Consider the following 20916-nt stretch of genomic DNA (forward strand, 5'->3'; position numbering starts at 1 on the left):
ATGGCAAGTCACGAGCAAAAAACACACATTTGTCCTTTCATAAGCGAAGACCATTTTGTCGCAAGACCTGAAATAATGTTCTGAGATTGGCTAAATGTTCTTCTTCCGTCTTTCCGGAGATCACAATATCGTCCAGATAGTTTGCTGCAGTAGGGACCAATGCACAAACAGTTTGTAGATATTGCTGAAACAATGCAGGGGTGGATGCACACCCAAATGGCAGTTGTTTGAATTGATATAAACCAAGACGCATGTTAACCACCAAAACGCGCTGGGATTCCTCATCCACCGGTATTTGCAAGTACGCATCTGCTAGGTCCAACTTCGAAAAATATTTGCCCGGGCACAGTTTGTCAAAAAGATCTTCCAGGCAGGGTAAAGGAAAAGTTGCAATCACTAGTTGTCGATTCACTGTTGCCTTGAAGTCCACACAAAGTCTCAATTATCCCGAAGGTTTTGGCAAAAATACTAAGGGTGATGTCCAGAGAGAAGCCTGCACACGTTCAATTACACCTTATGATTCCAAATCGTGTAATGTATTTGCAACCTCATCACGCAATGCGTGGGGAACATTGCGCGCTCTGAAAAGAACGAAGGACGTAAAATGACACAAGTTTTGTTTGTCCTTTATATGTTGCAAGAAGGCTGCACTGTCCTAACACAGGGATCTCTTGACCCGAATAGCTAGTTAACTTAACATTTGCGGCACGCAACGGAGGTGTGCCCAGAAGTTTGTAAGTGTCTTGATTGATCAGTGAAACTGCAGCTCCGGTATCGAGCTGGAATGGTATCACTTTGCCGTTAATGTCCAAGTCTACAAATAGTTTATTGTCCTGCTGATGACAAGAGTGACTGTCTCATGCAACGTGAACTGACACTGGTACAAAATCACTTGCGACTTGACGGGAGTTCTGGCGATGTCGACGCACACTATTAGTGGGACGAACACAGTCACTGTTAGAGAGAGTGGCACTGGGCGGAGTGGAATGAACGACATGAAATTCCACGGGGGATGTTTTACGAGCCTGAGTATCCTTGGTTCGATTTCGATTCTGGTGCGAAGCAAAGGGCCTGGAATGGTTGTGAGTGTCTGATCTGAGCTTTTTCTGGCAAACACTCTGAACATGTCCTTTTTATTACAGAAAAAGCAAATAACCTGGCGCGACGGGCAATTCTCACATGAATGTCTAGTACCACATCGCGAGCATGATTTTAGCACTGCATTTGCTTGCCGGTGAGGCACACGTGGCTGAGTGCCTGGCGGCAGTGGCGCGACCGGGCGCAAGGGCTGTTTACTGCTCCCTGCAGCTCGCCTGGTGGGCCGGTTAACCTGACACACGGCTGGCGAAGTTTCAAATGATTCCTGAGCAAAGTCAAGTGTGTCCTGCCGATCCCTTGTTGAAGGGAGGGATTGACTAGTTTCAAAATCTGTTCCCTTATACGAACATCAGAAACATTCTGTGCAATTGCATCACGTACCATAGTATCTGAATATGGGAGTCAACACTGACACTCAAAAGCACAGTCCCTAGTAACGCCTTGCAAGTTTGCAATCCACTCCTGATTAGTCTGACCTGCCGTACGTTTTGTACAAAAGAAGGTATACCGCTTTGCTACTACATTGACTGTTTGAAATATGCATCTAACACAGACAAAATTTCTTCGTAGGACAGAGTTGCTACATCGCTTCGGGGAAATAATTTGACTATCACGCAGTAGGTTTGCACCCCGACGGACGACAAAAGAAAAGGCTGCCGCTTGTTATCTTGAATTCTGTAGGCGGCGAGATGGAATCCAAATTGGCATGACCACTCCGTCCAGCTTTCCAGTGCCACATCAAAAGGTCTGAAGCTTGGTGCAACTACGTGTTGTGGCTGCATTAGCAGTGGAGCGGCGGCTGCCGCATCGTTTTGCATTGCACGTTGACCCTGGACGAGCTGTCCAAGGACATCCAGTAATGCCTGCGTCTGCTGATTCTGTAAGCGATAAAATTCGGACGGTACATCTGGAGATTGTGGCGAAGATATTACACAAGTAAATCAGGGCAGTATAGAACAGCGTTTTGGCTCGTCGCCAATGTTGTGTTGGCAGAAGAGCCAACACCGTGTTACGAGAGGAGGCCGAAATGCACGCGTTTTAGCTCACGCAGGCTGGCGTGAGGAAGGAAGGACTATACTGACGTGAGGTCTGGAACATGACAAGGAATTAGAATTCAGAAAGCGGACGTAATTAGTTTCATACTTAACTTTAATCCATTATGATGAACGTCGCTCTTGACGGTACATGATTCACAATATTATCTGTTCAGAATACATTCTTGAAGATCGTAATTATAGTAACTGAATATGGCGCCTTGCTAGGTCGTAGCAAATGACGTAGCTGAAGGCTATGCTAAACTGTCGTCTCTGCAAATGAGAGCGTATGTAGACAGTGAACCATCGCTAGCAAAGTCGGCTGTATAACTGGGGCGAGTGCTAGGGAGTCTCTCTAGACTAGATCTGCTATGTGGAGGCGCTCGTTCTGCAATCACTGATAGTGGCGCTCCGCGGGTCCGACGTATAATAACGGACCACGGCCGATTTAAAGGCTACCACCTAGCAAGTGTGGTGTCTGGCGGTGACACCACACATAGTATATCTATTACATTATAAGATTGAATGTCATCTAAACAAACCAGGAGCTCATCAACTTTATTCTTCAATCCTGGGATGTTTTGGTGAAAAGTGGTAACATTATTTTTTACTTTAATTTTGTGAGAATCTACTTTTTGCTTTAATCCACCAATATTTTGGTTAAATATAATAATATTATTATTACTTTCCTGTTGTGAGAATTTTGTGAGTTTTGGACCTTTTTAGCATCTGCCTGCCTGAACTTCTCATTGGACACTGATATTAGCCTAAAAAAGAGATACATCCATGAGTTCTAGTGTCCCCCCTTATGGATTTCGCTAACAACCCTGCCAGTTTGCCCCATATCAATAGCCTCGACAGGAACCAATCCAATGTCTAACAGAGTGGCCACCCTACGTAACTGATCCAACTCCATATTTATCCTCCTGACAGAGCGGTTCAACTGGGCTGATCATGCCACACAAAAGCAGGCACCAGCCCAACACTGGTATGGGTCGTCGCCGAGGCTATTTTCACCAGTTCACACTCAATACTGTAGCCCTGATCACTATCAATACTTTTTCCGACTCCACCCACTATCATCACACGATCCTGCTTTGTGAAACCCTTGCACAAGGAACCTATATCCTCTACCACCTGGTTAAGACATGCACTTGGCTTGAAAAAGTTTGTGACCTGGTACCCGTCACCAAATTTTTCCTGCAAAATCTGGCCCACACCTCTTCCATGGCTGCTACCTAGCAACAAAACTTTCCTCTTACTTTTTACCTTTTTTGAAACAGTTGCTTTCCTAGTGAGATTCTGTTGCATCTTAACTGAATCTACTTCTACTGGAGCCTCTTCCTTACTTAACTGTGGTAGCAAGGCAAATCTATTGGTTGTGCCAATTGGGAAACTGTCAGACACTGTCCTCTTTCTGTGGCCCCTGTTCCCAGTTATCACTTCCCACCGCTGTTTACCCTCCTCCCCCCCTTAAGCTCTTCAGTTCCTCTCTCGCTCTGTCCAAATCAGCCTGAAGGGCTCTAATTTTCTCCTCCTGTTCAGCTATAATGCTATCTCTTGAGCAAACCCTGCAAAAGAATGGAAGAGTCTCGTTTGCTTCCCCAATTCCCACGCCGCTACAATTTCCCCAATGAAACCAACAGCTGCACAAAACTCCTGAACTAACTTTCCTACTGCAGCTCACACACTTAGTATCCATGGTTGTTTGGAAATTAGTTAAGAGATTTACTAAGTTATAACGATAATATATTAAATACAGATGCAAAAGGACACTAAATATGTTTTGGAAACTAATATATAAGTAAACTATTACCAAATGCACTTAAATCTGTGGTATAACGCTAAATATGCAAGATCAAAAATTAGGCCTAAACAGCCGAATGTAATCAAAACGAACTTTTTGCGATAAGTGGAACAATACGCAAATAAAAGAAAAACCTTTAATGGTGAGCTTGAAAAGCACCCTAATGAACGTATTTAATCAGTTAAACTTCAGCAAATCCACTTACAACTCCAGTATAACGCTAAATATGCACACTCGAAAAATTAGGCCTAAGCAGCAGTAAGTAAAGAAACGAACTTTTCGCGATTACTAGAACACTACGCAAATAAAAGAAAAACTTTTAATGGTGAGCTTGCAGAGTACACTAAAGAACGTATTTAATTAGTTAAAAGTGTTCAACTACAATTAATTACAACCTAAATTACTTATCTTTCACGAGAGCTCTGTCTCCGTACGTGTTGCCTTGTGCAGGGCTACCAACCCCTGTGTGCTATGCGACTCAGCGCTGTTTATGAAATGGTGAGGATCACATCTTAGAGAGCGTCTGAGAGTGTCTCTATTGATTGCGTACGTACCCAGCAATATAAAATGTCGAATTCTTTCGTAATGATGATATGTTTGTGTATATATCTAACCCGGACACCCTGTATTTGATGGTTAACTGCAGTGCTTTAAATTAATTCTGGCATGTTTGTAAAATCTGTTCTGCAGTGTATGTGTGGTCCTGCAGAGTACACGGCTAAAAATTCAGTGGTCGTGATAGTATCTTGTAAGTCTGTTGTTAGCTACAGAAAAATTCCCAGTTTACATATCTTTAAATTCCGCTTTCAGCTTCAGAATTCCCAGATGTGTTCATTCTTGCATATATTTAACGAGATGATGACAGCTTCGGTCATTTACATCAGGGAGGTGAAATTCGAGCGGACTGTGTACCGCCGATGTCGGCAGCTTCGGAACAAGTTATCAATCACGCGCCTCGCCTGCTGTAGCGAGTGACTGCTGGCCGACGCAGTCAGCGATGGCGGCAGCGCAGACAGGGAGTCAGTCGTGTCCCACACAGCTGCAAGGAGGAAGCCGGCAGGGGGGGGGGGGGGGGGGAGCAACTGGCCGCAGGAGGGCACGACCACGAGCTGCGGACAAACGCAACGCGCCACAACCTTATCGTATTAACTGTTCAGTTCATTTGATGTTTCAACGGTTATTCGTTATATATCGGTCGCTATTATAAATATTATCCACGCAGCTGCAACAGGAAGTAAACGGAACTTTGCTACACGGTTTCAAAAGTAAAATGTTAAACTCGCGCTTTTTCAAAAATGAACTAATGTGTAAGCTGAATACTGTAAGTAAAATTCGAAGGTTAATTTCTGCTGCTGTTCCCCTAATGGAATAAGTGTGGGGCCTTGTAATAAAACACTAAAATATACGCAAAGTGATAAGATTCGTTTACTCCTGTACCAGATAATCCATTTGAGGGAACTTTTATGTGACAGCTGCAAAACTCCAGAATGAGATTTTCACTCTGCAGCAGGAGAGCTTCCGTAAAGTTTGGAAGGTAGGAGGCGAGGTACTGGCAGAAGTACGGCTGTGAGGAGGGGGCGTGAGTTGTGCTTGGGTAGCTCAGATGGTAGAGCACTTGCCCGCGAAAGGCAAAGGCCCCGAGTTCGAGTCTCGGTCCGGCACACAATTTTAATCTGACAGGAAGTTTCAGCTGGAAAGCTCCTCGATTTCTTCAACTACTGGAAGGGTCTTAATTTTTTTGTGGGAGAATAGCTAACTACATCTGTCCAAGTCTTCAGCTTAATGTCTGTCTCTTACGTTTGGCCTTCATGTATGCAGAACTTTTGTGGATGGTAAGTTATGTTAATCTCGTATAAGTAACTTATTTAAACGCCTCAGATGTCACTACTATACCGTTTTACTCTGTTGATCTAATTTTTCTTTGGGTATCTGTGAGATTCAGAATTAATAGTACTGACGTGGGGAATTTCTCAATGATAAAATTTCCCGTCCAGAGGAATACTTCACCTGACAATTCCATGTTTTGCCTTTTTTAAAACTTAAATGTGATGGTAGTGTACACATACTGTCAAGTATATGAGGCAATAAATGCAGCCTTTCCAGTATACTTCATTCATCAATGTCGCCTGTCTGTTTCCACTTTTTTTTCTCTTTTTACAATTTAATATCATGATAGTTAACTGTCTAAATATATAACAGGTTATTCATTAATGAGACAGATGACCACTCAAAATGGAGGGCTAAAGTTTTTTGTATGTGACTAAACCACAACAAGGTAATGAGTCCACCTGGCAGAAAGTTTTTTTCTTTTTCTTCCCCTCAGGGGTCGTCTCGTCAGTCTTATGGGTCGTTTGAAGCGGCTCGAATTCCTCTCCTGTGCTAACCTCTTCATCTCAGAGCCGCACTTGCACCATACGTCCTCAATTATTTGGTGGATGTATTCCAATATCGGTCTTCCATTTTGCCCTCTATAGTTCCCTCTAGTACCATGGAAGTCATTCTCTCATGTCTTAGCAGATGTCATATCATCCTGTCCCTTCCCCTTGTCAGTTCTTACCACATATTCCTTTCCTCTTCGATTGTGCGCAGAACCTCCTCTTTCCTCACCTTATTAGTCCACTTAATTTTCAGCGTTCGTCTGTAGCACCATATCTCACCATGATATTCTTTTCTGCTCCAGTTTTCCCACAGTCCATGTTTCACTACCGTACACTGCTGTGCTCTCAACGTACATTCTCAGAAATTTCTTCCTCAAATTAAGGCCTATCTTTGATACTAGTAGAGTTCTCTTGGCCAGGAGTGCCCTTCTTACCAGTGCTAGTCTGCTTTTGATGTCCTTGCTCTGTCCATCATCGGTTATTTTGCCGCCTATGTAGCAGAATTCCTTAACTTCATCTACTTCCTTATCATCAATCCTGATGTTAAGTTTCTAACTGTTCTCATATCTGTTACTTCTCATTACTTTCGTCTTTCTTCGATTTACTCTCAATCCATATTCTGTACCCATTAGACTGTTCATTCCATTCAGGAGATCCTGTAATTCTCCTTCACTTTCACTCAGGATAGCAATGTCAGCAGCAGTCGTATCATTGATATCCTTTCATTTGGAATTTTAATTCCACTCCTGAACCTTTCTTTTATTTCCATCAATGCTTCCTCGATGTACAGATTGAACAGTAGAGCCGAAAGACTACATCCCCGTCTTACACCCATTTTAATCCGAGCCTGTCGTTCTTATTCTACCTCTCTTAATATTCCCTCTTGGCTCTTGTATCTATAGTATATTACCCGCCTCTCCCTGCAGTTTACCCTATTTTTCTCAGAATTTCGAACATTTGGCACCATTTTACATTATAGAAAGCTTTTTCCAAGTCGACAAATCCAATAACTGTGTCTTGATTTCTTTTTAGTCTTGTTTCCATTATCAACCGCAACGTCAGAATTGACTCTCGGGTGCCTTTACCCTTTGTAAAGTCAAGTAGATCATCATTTAGCACCACCTCAATTTTATTTTCCATTCTTCTGTATATTATTCTTGTTAGCAATTTGGAGGAATGTGCTGTTAAGCTGATTGTGTGATAATTCTCGCACTGTCAGCTCTTGCAGTCCTCGGAATTGTGTGGATGATATTTTTCCGAAAGTCAGATAGTATTTCGCCAGACTCATACATTCTACACACCAACGTGAAGAGTCGTTTTGTTGCCACTTTCTCCAATGATTTTAGAAATTCTAATGGAATATTATCTACCCCTTCTCCCTTATTTCATCGTAAGTGCTCCAAAGCTTTCTTAAATTCTGATTATAATACTGGATTTCCTATCTCTTCTAAATCGACTCCTGTTTCTTTTTCTATCACACCAGACAAATCTTCCCCCTCATAAAGGCCTTCAGTGTACTCACTCCACCTATAGGCTCCCTCCTCTGCATTTAACAGTGGAATTCCCGTTGCACTCTTTATGCTACCACCCTTGCTTTTAATGTCATCGAAGGTTGTTTTGACTTTCCTATAAGCTGAGTCAGTGCTTCCGACAATCATTTCTTTTTCGATTTCTTCACATTTTTCATACAGGCATTTGGTCCTAGGTTCCCTGCACTTCCTATTTATTTAATTCCTCAGCTACGTACTTTTGTATTCCTGAATTTCTCGGAACATTTTTGTATTTCCTTCTTTCATCGATCAACTGAAGTATTTCTTCTGTTATCCATGGCTTCTCCGCAGTTACCTTCTTTGCACCTATGTTTTACTTTCCAACTTCTGCGATGGCCCTTTTTAGAGATGTCCATTCCTCTTTGACTGTATTGCCTACTGAGCTATCCCTTATTTCTGTACCTATAGCCTTAGAGAACTTGAAGCGTGTCTCGTCATCCCTTAGTATTTCCATATCCCACTTTTTAGCGTATTGATTCGTCCTTACTAATCTCTTGGACTTCAGTCTACTCTTAATCACTACTATATTGTGATCTGAGTCTATATCTGCTCTTCGGTAGGCCTTACAATCTAGTATCTGATTTCGGAATCTCTGTCTGGTCATGATGTAATCTAGCTGAAATCTTCCTGTATCATCCAGTCTTTTCCAAGTATACCGCCTCTTCTTGTGATTCTTGAACAGAGTGTTCGCCATTACTATCTGAAATTTATTACAGAACTCAATTAGTCTTTCCTCTATCTCATTCCTTGTCCCAACCCCATGTTCTCCTTTAACCTTTTCTTCTACTCATTGTCCTACAACTTCATTCCAGTCCCCCACGACTATTAGATTTTCATCTCCCTTTGTGTCGCGTATTACCCTTTCAGTATCTTCATATACTTTCTCTATCTCTTCATCTTCAGCTTGCGATGTCGGCATGTACATCTGAACTATCGTTTTCGGTGTTGGTTTGCTATCGATTCTGATACGAACAACCCTATCACTGAACTGTTCACTGTAACACATTCTTTGCTCTCACTTTCTATTCATAACGAATTCTATTCCCGTTATACCATTTTCTGTTGCTGTTAATATTATTCTGTCTCATGGGCCCCTACCACCACGGCACAGTGCGTCCCCGGGTTGCGAATAGGGGATACGGCCTTCAGATATGAAGGGTAGCTGCGAATACAAAAAAATAAGCAGTCGCGGACAGCCGTTGGGGAGCAGGCGATGGCTTGATGAACCATCCCTGTTTCTTCTTCTCTTACTATCAAATCTATTCATCAAGAATCAGCAACATTAATGGGCATGTGTCCCCTTGAAGCAAAATATTCCGGAGGCAAACTAGGTTCCCATTCGGATCTCCGGGCGGAACCTACTTCGAAGAGATTCACGCCGAAAGGAACTTTCAGGTTGGGAACATGGAACGTTAAAAGTTTGAACAGGCCAGGAACGTTCCAGACATTATTAGACGAATTAGATAGATACGATGTAGACATTACAGCTGTTCATGAAACTCGATGGCAGGGGGAGGGTAGCATAAAGAGGGCTAACTATACATTTTTCTATGGAGGTGCGGAAGCTCACAGTTTCGGAACAGGTTTCGCAGTACAGAGAAAAGTGCTACACGCAATCAGAGATATAAGGTTCATTAGTGACCGACTATCAGTCGGCAGGTGGAATAGACTAGTAGTAGTTAATGTACACGCACTCACTGAAGAGGTTGTTAAAGACGGATTTTATGAAGAACTAGATCAACTGTGGGATAAGTTCTCCTCGTACGATACAAAATTAATCATAGGTGATTTTAATGCGAAGATAGGGAAGGAGGAAGCATTCCGGCCTACAATTGGGAAAGAAAGTTTGCACAACATTTCGAATGAGAATGGCACAAGGGTGGTTAATTTTGCTGTTTCAAAAGACATGATTGTTGAGGGCACATATTTCAAAAGGAAGGACATTCATAAAGCAACTTGGGTCTCTCCGGATGGACACACCCGAAACCAAATTGATTATGTTCTTGTAGATCGGAGATGGCACACTAGTATAGAAAATGTTAGGACTTTCAGGGGAGCAGACTGCGATTCTGATCATTTTCTTGTAGTTGCCAAAGTTCACCAACGGCTCTCTACAGCAACATCAAGGTGTCACAATGCAGAACTTGTTAGGTTCGACACTGACAAGCTAAATGATGAAAACTTTAGAAGAAGGTACATGATAGAAATTTCAAATAGGTTTGATGCTCTCAAGACGAGGATGTAAATAAACAGTGGAGCTCTGTGAGGAATAATATCAAAGAGGCAGCGAAGGTCACAATAGGTACAATTAAGAAGAACAGGAGGAAACCGTGGTTTGATGAAGAATGCAAGAAATTGGTAGAGGAAAGGAGAAAAGCGCGATTAGATTGGGATAGAATGGGAGACAGAAAACGAGAGGAGTTCTTGAACATGAGAAGGGAAGTTGGTCATAGGCTACAGGCAAAGAAGAGGGATTATTTGAACAATCAGATTAAAAAAAATGGAAACAAACAGTAAAACAAAAACCATGAGGGAACTTTACCTAGACATAAACGGGTATAGGAAGGGGTTCAAAGCTAGGACAAATGCACTTCGAGGGGATGCTGGGGGAATACGGACAGACCCTAGTGCTCTATTAAGTAAATGGAGGGCGTATTTTGAGCATCTATTAAATGTACACCAGGAAGCAGGAAATGAGCAGGCGTACGAAATACATACAGCAGAACCCGAGATACCTGAGCCAACGTTAAAGGAAGTAAGAGATGTAATCAACAAATTGAAAAACCATAAAGCACCAGGATCAGATTGCATAACTGCTGAATTAGTTAAAAATGGGGGACAGAAATTGGTGGAAAAAGTGATAACTAAAGTATGGAACTCAGAGATGATACCTGAAGAGTGGCAGGAGTCGATTCTGACCCCAATTTTTAAGAAGGGCGACAAAATGGATTGTAGTAGTTATAGAGGGATATCGCTATTACCATTATGTTCCAAAATTTTCTCGAATATTCTGCTAAGCAGGCTTACACCATATGCAGATGAAATTGTGGGGGATTACCAAGCTGGCTTTCGGAGGAACAGATCAACTATACACCAAATATTCACCCTGCGTCAAATTTTGGAAAAGAAATGGGAATACAATAAACCAGTTCATAATCTTTTCATAGATTTTACAAAATCATGTGATTCAGTATTGCAAACGAAATTGGACAGAATTCTTTTGGAACTTGGAATACCAAAGAATTATGTTAGACTTATAGGGACGAGTTTCAAAAACACAAAAGGTAGAGTACGCGTGGGGAAATTGGAGTCAGAAGAATTTGTAATAAAGAATGGACTTAAGCAGGGAGATGCCTGCCACAGAAAAATAGCGACATCTGGCAGTTATTTCCATAGCCGCTCGAATTCGTTATAATCACAATTGGTATTACCCGCCAAAACTGAACTGGCAAACAGCGCGGTGGCCCAAGGGAACGGCCGTGCACGTGAAACGCCTTTACGGTCGCCGCCTTAAGCCACCGCTCTGTGACCAACTTTGTGCTGAAAGTAGTGTCTAGAGAGAGCGCACAAAAGTGTGGTACGCTGTTCCATGAACAGATGGCCCGCAGTCTCACAGTTATTTCCACGACCTGCAGAGCACCTTCCTGATGGTCTACCCTCTCTTTTGTGGCTAGACCTGACATGACGCGAAAGCGTTGTACGATCTTCGGTAAACAGATGGATCAAGGCACTATTGGAAGTTATTGAAATAACTCCTGGTATTAGATGAGCGGCTACTTCTCAGTAACCGCTTATCTCTATCAGTTACGCTATCTTTTGTCACCTCTACAGCAGTTCTCCGCAGAGAAACCAAGCACGGTATTCTCCGCGTCTGCATTTTGCGTAATAAACGCTCCGTAATTGTCCTGTCTGCCATAGAACGACCTCCAGAGTGTCATATCCAGAATTAATCACAGTGTAGCTGTGTTTAAGAAGTCCTGCAAATAATCAGATTTCGTAACTGCCCCTTCCTTCCTAACCATATAAAACACAGTAGTGTGACTGCTCTGTTGTATCTTGTAATTATCCGTTTCGTCTTCTGGAGAAGGCTGCTCCAGACCTGTCTTGCACAGGGGTGACCTTGGGCAACGGTTCACTGTGACACCCATTTTGTTGATCTTCTGCCATCTTGTTGACCTTGAGAGCTAGTTCCAGTCGGAGAGTTGAGCTTGTGACGTCATTGTTCAGCTATCTTGGGCGCTATAAATTATGATAATATGTCATAGATCATCTGATAAGAATCATATAGTGCTAATTTGCTCATAAATTACGCTAATCAGGTCACAATTTGTACTAACGCGGTAATAAATTACTTGATAATGGTCAAATTACACTGAGGTGACAAAAATTATGGGATGCCTCCTAATGTAATGCACCATCTCGACGTGGCATGGACTCAAAAAGTCGTTGTAAGTCCCTGGAGCCAAAGTATTGCCGGTGATGTATTTTGTGCACGAACTGACCTCTCCATTAAGTCCCATAAATGTTCAAAGGGATTCATGTCGGGCGATGTGGGTGACCAGATCATCCACTCGAATTGTCCAGAATGTTCTGACATGGCGCACTGTCATCCATAAAAATTCCATCGTTCTTGTTAACATGAAGTTCATGAATTGCTGCAAACAGTCTCCAAGTAGCTGAACATAACCATTTCCAGTGAATGATCGGTTCAGTGGACCAGAGGACCCAGATCATTCCATAAACGTAGCCCACACTACTATGGAGCCATCGCCACATTGCACAGTCTCCTACTGATAACTTGGGTCCATGGCCTCGTGGAGGGTACGCCACACTCTAACCGAACCATCACCTGGTACCAACTGAAATTGGAGCTCATCTGACCAGTCGACGGTTTTCCAGTCGTCTAGAATCCAACCGATATAGCCACGACCCCAGGAGAGGCGTTCAAGACGATGACTTTTGCCGTTTTAGTTTTTTTTAATCTCATTTTGTTCTATATTGTTCGTTGTATTTGTTCGTGGCGGACGTCCGATGACACTCATTACGGTTCTTCGTTGATCCGTTCACTCAGTTTTTTTTTTATTGCAGAGGGTAGCTAACCCTCTGACCGAGCGCGCTGACCTACCGTGCCGGCTATTGTAGTCTACTGCCACAACCCATTAACGCCAAATTTTTACCTAACTGATACGTTCATCGTACGTCCCATACTGATTTCTGCGTTTATTTCACGTAGTGCTGCTTGTATGTTAGCACTAACAAGTCTTTACAAATGCCGCTGCTCTCGATCATTTTCCGAAATGAAATGTCCTATGCGTCTAGCTCCAACTAACAATATCTGTTCCAGAATGAGATTTTCACTCTGCAGCGTAGTGTGCGCTCGTATGAAACTTCCTGGCAGATTAAGACTGTGTGCCAGACTGAGACTCGAACTCGAGACCTTTGCCTTTCGCGGGCAAGTGCTCTACCACTGAGCTACCCAAGCACGACTCACGCCCCGCCGTCACAGCTTTACTTCTGCCAGCTCTGTGAAGTTTGGAAGGTAGGAGACGAGGTACTGGTGGAACTGAAGCTGTGAAGGCGGGTCGTGAGTCGTGCTTGGGTAGCTCAGTGGTAGAGCACTTGCCCGCGAAAGGCAAAGGTCCCGATTTCGAGTCTCGGTCCGGCACACAGTTTTAATCTGTCAGGAAGTTTCAGCAACAATATCTGTTAATTCCTGTCGTGCAACCATAATTTTGTGGGAAACCTTTTCACGTCAGTCGCCTGCTCCGCCAGTGCACTGCCCTTTTATACCCGTGGACGCGATACTACAGCCACCTGTACACGTGTTTATCGCTGTCTCATGACATTTGTCTCCCCAGTGTATGGTAATTAGGTCACCAATCATCCGGACCGTCATGCTATAGACATAAACAGCCTCAAAACTGTGCCAGCCCATAGACAGTCGCAATACTTATATAATCAATTTCAAGACAGTCTTTACTATTCAGCAACTCCAATTGTGAATATCTGCCATTCCTGCTTGCTGATAAATCGAGCGATGGTAAGAATATCGAAAAGTGGTTACCTGACTCCTTCCAGTCAGCGAAAACATTGAAAAGTTTTCTGTCTTCGGTTTCAGTGAACACAGTCTCCAAAAGTTCAGGAACAGAAATATTTTTTCTTTTAATATTGAGGAGACTTATTGTTGTTTGTTGTGTTCTGTAAGAGTAGTTTGACGCAGTTCTCGATTGGTCTATGCACTGAATTTTTTACCTCTTTGCATAAATTCTGCAACCGATATCCATTTGTGAACCCGCTTACTGTATTCGTGGCATGGTATACCTCTACAACTTGTAACTCCTCCCTTTCACCCCCTCCCTCCACCCCCCCCCCCCCCCCCCTCCCACGCACACACACTTTCTTGCGTTACCAAATTCACTTACCTTGATATCTCACGAAGTGTCCCATCGACCAACCCCTTCCTTTAGACATGTTTTCACATAATATTCCTTTCTCCCCAGTTCGACTCAGTACGTCTGTACTGTTTATTGTATACATTCTACCGATCTAATCTTCAACACCATTCTGTAACACATTTCCAAAAATTCTGTTCTCTTCCTGTTTGGTCTGTTTATAGTCTACGTTTCACTACCGATCAACGTGACACTACGGACAAATACATTCAGAAAAATCTTTCTATAACGTATTAAGAAACTTCTTGTTATTCCCAGTTTGTATTTTATATCATCTCTACTTCGACCATCGTCTGTTACTTTGCTACCCGAATAGAAAAACTCATCTACAGCTTTTAGTGTCTCGTTTTCCAGCTTAGGAGTAAATTCCTGTGCATCCCATGATTTAATTCGGCAATATTCCATTATGATTGTATTACTTTTGCTGATAATCACCGTATAACCATTTCCAACAAACTATCCATTCAGTTCAGTTGACCTCCCGAGTCCTTTGCCGTCTCTGACTGAATTACAGTGTCACAGGCACACGTCAAACTTTTTTATTTCTTCTTTCCTAACTTTAATTAAACTAAGCTAAACACCTCCCGAACAGGCCACCAAGGCGCAATGGTACCGACTGGCCGCCGTGTCATCCTAAGCCCACAGGCTTCCCTGGATGTGGATATGGAGAGGCATGTGGTCAGCACACCGCTCTCTCAGTCGCATGTCAGTTTCCGAAACCTGCAGCCTGCTTGCCAACAGCGCTCGGCTCTAGGTGCTAGGCCAGCCCGACAGCGGTTAACTTCGCTGATCTGACGGCAACCGGTGTTACCACTGCGGCAAGGCCGTTGGCTCCTAACTTTAATTGCGTTTCCAAAAGATGAATAAACTTTTCAGGTTTGCTAGAGTGCTGGTCCTGGTATGAATTAATGTGAGCAAAAACTGTGATTCTCTTCAGCATTTACGGGAACTTTCCTTAAAAATTTCATATTCGCCATTGACTGTAATTATTGTAATACAATATCACAATGCGCTATCAACTCTTAAAAAATTCTGTGAGACTGCGAGCCAACAAGCCATACAATTGTGTATTTACGATAACATGTTGTAGTTATAAACATAGCATTGAACATGTCAGTATGATTACAATATGACTATACAGAACTCTTTTACAGACACGAGGATCTTTCCCGGTTTTCCATTTTTCGGCAACGATCGCTTTCAGCGATTAGGCTGCTCAAGCGCTTTGTCGGACTGACTTCTCAGTACCTTTTTCCGAACATATGTTCAGCATTGAAGACTAGCTTCCTTGACATTTGGTATAGTCTACACTATCTGATGAAAAGAATCCACACACCAAGTAATGGACATTAATGTGAGGTGTGCCCTCACGTCGTCTTTATAACGGCTTGGAGTCCGCTATGAAACAATTTCAGTGAGGTGCCTCAATGTCTGTGGAGAAATTGCAGCGCATTACTCTTCAAGAGCCGAAACCAGAGGACGTAGTAATGGACAGGGGGGTTTGGAGCGGTGTCGACTTCCTTACTCATGCCAGACGTGTTCCACTGGGTTGTGGTCAGGACTCTGGGAAGTGCAGTACATCGCAGGACGTTTACTGTCCACACAAATCTTTATCTCTCAGGAGGTGCTTTAATTACAGGGGGCATTGTTACGCTGATAAACTAAAATAATCGTCTCCAAACCGTTCCTCTACTGTACGCAGTACATAATTATGTAATATGTAATCCTTCCGGATTTATTGTTTTCTTAAGCACAATAGGGGTATCAAATCCTAACAATGAAAAACTCTGACTATCGTAACACTACCTCCTCTGTACTATAGAGCTGAATTCGCCAAATCCATTTCCTTCCATCGGTTTTCCAAAGGGTATGGCGTGATTCATCAGTTCGAATTACTTATTACCTGTCCAACGGCGTCGCTCTTTACAGACATCCGGCGTCGCTTAGCAATGACTACAGAAATGAGTAACTTACGAGGAGCTGCTCGACCATTATACGCTAGTCTTTTTAATTACCTGTGAACAGTCTCTGTGCTACCTGGACTGCTGGTAGCACAAGTGATTCCTTCTGCTGACTTCACGAGAGTTTTTAACAGCCACACCACGCAATGCTCGATGGCCCGTGTCCATAACTACAAGATTCCCTCCCAGGCTTGGTTGAGATGCGGCCGTTGCTTACTATTTCCGTTTTACAATCTCATCACCTACAGTCGACCTACGCAGCTATACAAAGGTTGGAAAAACCGTGACAGATTTGTTACTCTGTTGATATCAAATGACAAGTCTAGATTCCAGGTCACGGACCTCTCCCGCATCGCCCCCTACGGTGCTCGGGGTATGGGACCTCATCATCACCATACGAGGGGCGTTTGAAACGTCCGTGCAAAAATAAAAACTACTTACGTGTTTTGGGTATACCTTTTTCATTTTTTGGACATAGTCTCCTTTTGGACTTACACATTTCGTCCAACGCTGTTCTAATTTGTTGATCCCTTCCGAATAATAGGAACTGTCCAAGTCTGCAAAATAGCTATTAGTTGCTGCAATCACCTCCTCGTTTGAATAAAATCTTTGTCCCGCCAGTCATTTATTCAAATTTGTGAAGAAATAGTAGTCCTAGGGAGCCAACTCTGGAGAATACGGGGGGGTGTGGGGGTGTAAAACGAGTTGGAATCCTATTTCCATTAATTTTACGACCTCAGCTGCTGAGGTGTGTGCTGGTGCATTGTCGTGATGGAAAAGGACTTTTTTGCGGTCCAATCGCCGGCGTTTTTCTTGCAGCTCGGTTTTCAAACTGTCCAATAACGATAAATAATATGCACCTGTAATAGTGCATGATGACGATGAGGAATATCCCTTGCGAATCCCAAAAGACAGTCGCCATAACCTTTGCGGCCGAAGGACTGGTCTTCGTCTTTTTTGGTGCAGATTCTCCCTTGGTAACCCGTTGTTTAGATTTTTTGGTCTCAGGAGTATAGTAATGTATGCATGTTTCATCCACAGTGACAAAACGACGCTTAAAGTCCTGCGGATTCTTCCTGAACAGCTGCAAACCGTTCTAGCAACAGTTCGCACGATTCCGTTTTTAGTCAAGCGTGAGCAATCGTGGAACCCATCTTGCGGATAACTTCCTCATGTCCAAATGTTTATGCAAAATATTATGTACCTGTTCATTCGAGATGCCTACAGCACTAACAATCTCTTAAGTCTTCTGTCATCCATCACGATATCATGGATTTTATCAATGATATCTGGAGTCGTAACCTCCACAGGGCGTCCGGAACGTTCAGCGTCACTTGTGCCCATATGGGCACTCCGAAAATTTTGAAACCACTTATAAACTGTTCTAACCGAAGATGCAGAGTCACCGTAATGTTTATCAAGCTTCTCTTTAGTCTCCTGACGCGTTTTGCCTTTCATAAAGTAATGTTTAATCACCACAAGAAATTCTTCTTCGTACATTTTTTGACCATCACTCGACTTCCTTGATTCACACGAATGCCAAACACAAAGAAATAGATCAATATGCCTGAAACTTGGTGTGCTTTCTTTCCAAAGATGCTACTAAGTAAACTTGATCTCGATTCACGCGGGTAGTGCCATCTTTCTGTCTGTGCACGGACTTTTCAAACGCCCCTCGTACATTAATTAAATGTCGGGTGACATCTGAGGTCTCTGAGGATACAATCACGTTCTGAGCCCAGCGGTTTGCTGTGTGCAGGTCACCATGGAGCTGGTGCTGGACATCCAGGGCATGACGGGCATGTGGAGCGACTGGCAGCAGGTGCTGGCCATGTGCTTCGACGCCCACCAACACCCCGAGGTGCGGCGGCTGGCACACTCCCGAGACCACTACGACCTGGTCGTCGCCGAGGTCTTCTACGCCGACTGCCTGGCCGCGCTGGCCCACAAGTTCGGCGCGCCGCTGGTCGGCATCATCTCCAGCATGGCCATGCCCTGGGCCCACGACAGGGTGCGTACAGCTCCGGGCACTGCTCCTCACTGGGGGGGAGGGGAGCGGCAGAGTGGCCCAGAGGCGGGGCGGACCCGTAGCTCCGGAGTCCCGCTACTCGCAGTGTACGTAGCGAGACTGCTCGGTCGAATATACGAGGCTCGTAGGGGCTCCGGAACGACACAGAGAATGAATGACACAACAACAGCAAGGTAGAAATCGTTTACTTAACACCAATGCATTGCAGTGGAACACAAGTGCAAGCAAATCCAGTGTACACAGTAATCCAAGGCCGTAACACACAGTACGCATCTCGTGGTCGTGCGGTAGCGTTCTCGCTTCCCACGCCCGGGTTCCTGGGTTCGATTCCCGGCGGGGTCAGGGATTTTCTCTGCCTCGTGATGGCTGGGTGTTGTGTGCTGTCCTTAGGTTAGTTAGGTTTAAGTAGTTCTGAGTTCTAGGGGACTGATGACCATAGATGTTAAGTCCCATAGTGCTCAGAGCCATTTAACACACAGTAGAACAGGGAAAGAGGCTGAGTACTTGCAGTCGTAGGAGACATTCCACTGGAGGGGGCACACGACAGCTCGTGGGGTGTCCGGACATTTGCCACGCCGGACACTTGCCACTGTTTTACCTGCTCCGAAGGGTCGGGTCCCTTGTCTCTCCTCCCACCCCTCCTTCTCCTCCTCACCCGCCCGCCCAGTTTGCTTTCGAAGTTCCTAACGTGACCATCAGCATGGAAGTTATTACAACGAACAAGGGCAGGCGTCCTGCTCATTAGAAAGGTTACGCGTATCTTAAACAGAGGGAATCTAAAGAAGGTGTTGTTACACGGATGTGCTTACGCCGAAAAGCGGATCATTGGAAGGGAAAGCTGCTTTCGAGGAACGGAGAAGTGTTGAGCGTATTAGAACATCTTTGTGGACCACCTGACGATGCAGTTCTGAAAGTGAGAAAGCAAGTGGAAAGAGCGAAGAGAAGGTCTCGAGGAGAAACTACACAGTTATCGGAGATATACGCGGATGAAATGGGAAATCTACATAATAAAGTTTATGACTTTGCTACAGTGATGCCTAATTCAGAATCTACGAAGAGAACCATGCGTCGTCGATGGAGTCAAGAGCGGGGGAACCGACAAGAGCCTAAGAACTCTTATGAAATTCATCTTCATGAAGATCTATTAAAAATGGGCGATGGCAGTAGTTTTCTTTTGGAAGACGATAGAATAGAGGTGAGAATAATGATTTTTAGTCGAAGCAAAGGAAAAGAAAGTTTAAAAACATGTTCCCATTTTTTTATGGATGGAACATTTAAGAGATGCAGGAAGCAGTTTGTACAGACCTTCACCATACACGTAGTCTTAGGAGGCCCGATTAAAGAAACAAACATTCTTCCTACTGTATCTGCACTGCTCCCTGATAAGAAGAAAAACACATACGTTCGTCTGTTTCGTCTGATAAAACAGGCAGTCGCTGAGTGATGTCCTAAACAAGAAGGTTGACTTTGAGGCAGCTGCGATATCGGCCAATCGTCAAGTTTTTTCCACAACTGAAATAAATGGATTCTATTTCCATATGAAGAAGAGCTTATGGAGAAGAATTCGAGTCCTCGGTCTAACTGAGGAGTACCGCTAGAACGAGGATTTAAGACTTCACGTCAGCATGTGTGCAGCGCTGGCAGCTGTAAAATCAGAGGACGTAAGCAATGGATGGATTGAGATTCATGCAGAAGCTCCTGATAACCGAAGGTTCTCTCAATTTTTGACTACTTTGTGGATAACTGGCTAGAGAATGAGGATATCGCAATAGAAATGTGGGACTGTTACGGAAAACGGCACCGAACGACGAATGCTGTTGAAGGGTGGCACAACAAAATAAACAGTATTATTAGAAACCCTCACCCTAGAATCAATTGTTTGGTGGAGTGCTTGAAAAAGGAAGCAGAGCTCACAAACTGCATGTACCTGAAATTGGAAATCAATCTTGAAGATAAGAAGAGGAAGAAGAAGTACTAGAAGCTGGACGACAGGATAGAGAGAATCGTAAAGAATTATGGAAAGACTGGCAACATTAGGCCTTGCTTGAAAGTCATTGCCCATATTCAGAAACTGGACTAAAATACGTTAAAAATAATGTATTAAAAACTATGAAGACCAATGAGCCCTCCCAGATTACTGAGATAAAATTATTCAAACACTGAAGCAGCATTATCGAAGCTAAGATTAAGTTGTAATTGTAAATAGAGTGTACATTAGTTCAGCGTGTTTAGGCTGATTTTACACACGCCAGAATGGTAGATGGTCATTTATCATTTTCACGGTCCAAAGCCTGTGCAAAGTGTGATGCGAATCAGCCTTTAATGTGAAAATTAAAAACTGTTTCAAGCCTCACAAAAGTAACCCTATTGTTCTCACGTTAAGATAAATTTTTTCTACCTTCCAATATTATGGCCATACTATTAAACAATTGTGAGCTCTAAAATAATTATCTGAAGTTTCAGAATCGCAACTATCACCTAAAATAACATGGTTTGTTATACTGATAGTATAGACTTCTGTAAAAGAAAATGGGAACCGAACCTTTGAATTGCACCTAAAACTGACATCCCAAAACTGATCTGATCCTAAGGTTGACAATTTTGGCA

At 43.4% G+C, this 20916-nt stretch overlaps 1 protein-coding gene across 1 annotated transcript in view; it reads left to right on the plus strand.

The window, feature by feature from the left end:
• Positions 1-20916, plus strand: part of LOC124798082 (UDP-glycosyltransferase UGT5-like) — a 146468-nt gene that overhangs the window by 67572 nt on the left and 57980 nt on the right. The window contains exon 3 of the mRNA XM_047261323.1: positions 18040-18291. Within this exon, the coding sequence (XP_047117279.1) occupies positions 18040-18291 (252 nt within the window). The remainder of the gene's footprint in view (positions 1-18039; positions 18292-20916) is intronic.

Source organism: Schistocerca piceifrons, chromosome 5, assembly GCF_021461385.2.
Source record: "Schistocerca piceifrons isolate TAMUIC-IGC-003096 chromosome 5, iqSchPice1.1, whole genome shotgun sequence".
NCBI lineage: Eukaryota > Metazoa > Arthropoda > Insecta > Orthoptera > Acrididae > Schistocerca > Schistocerca piceifrons.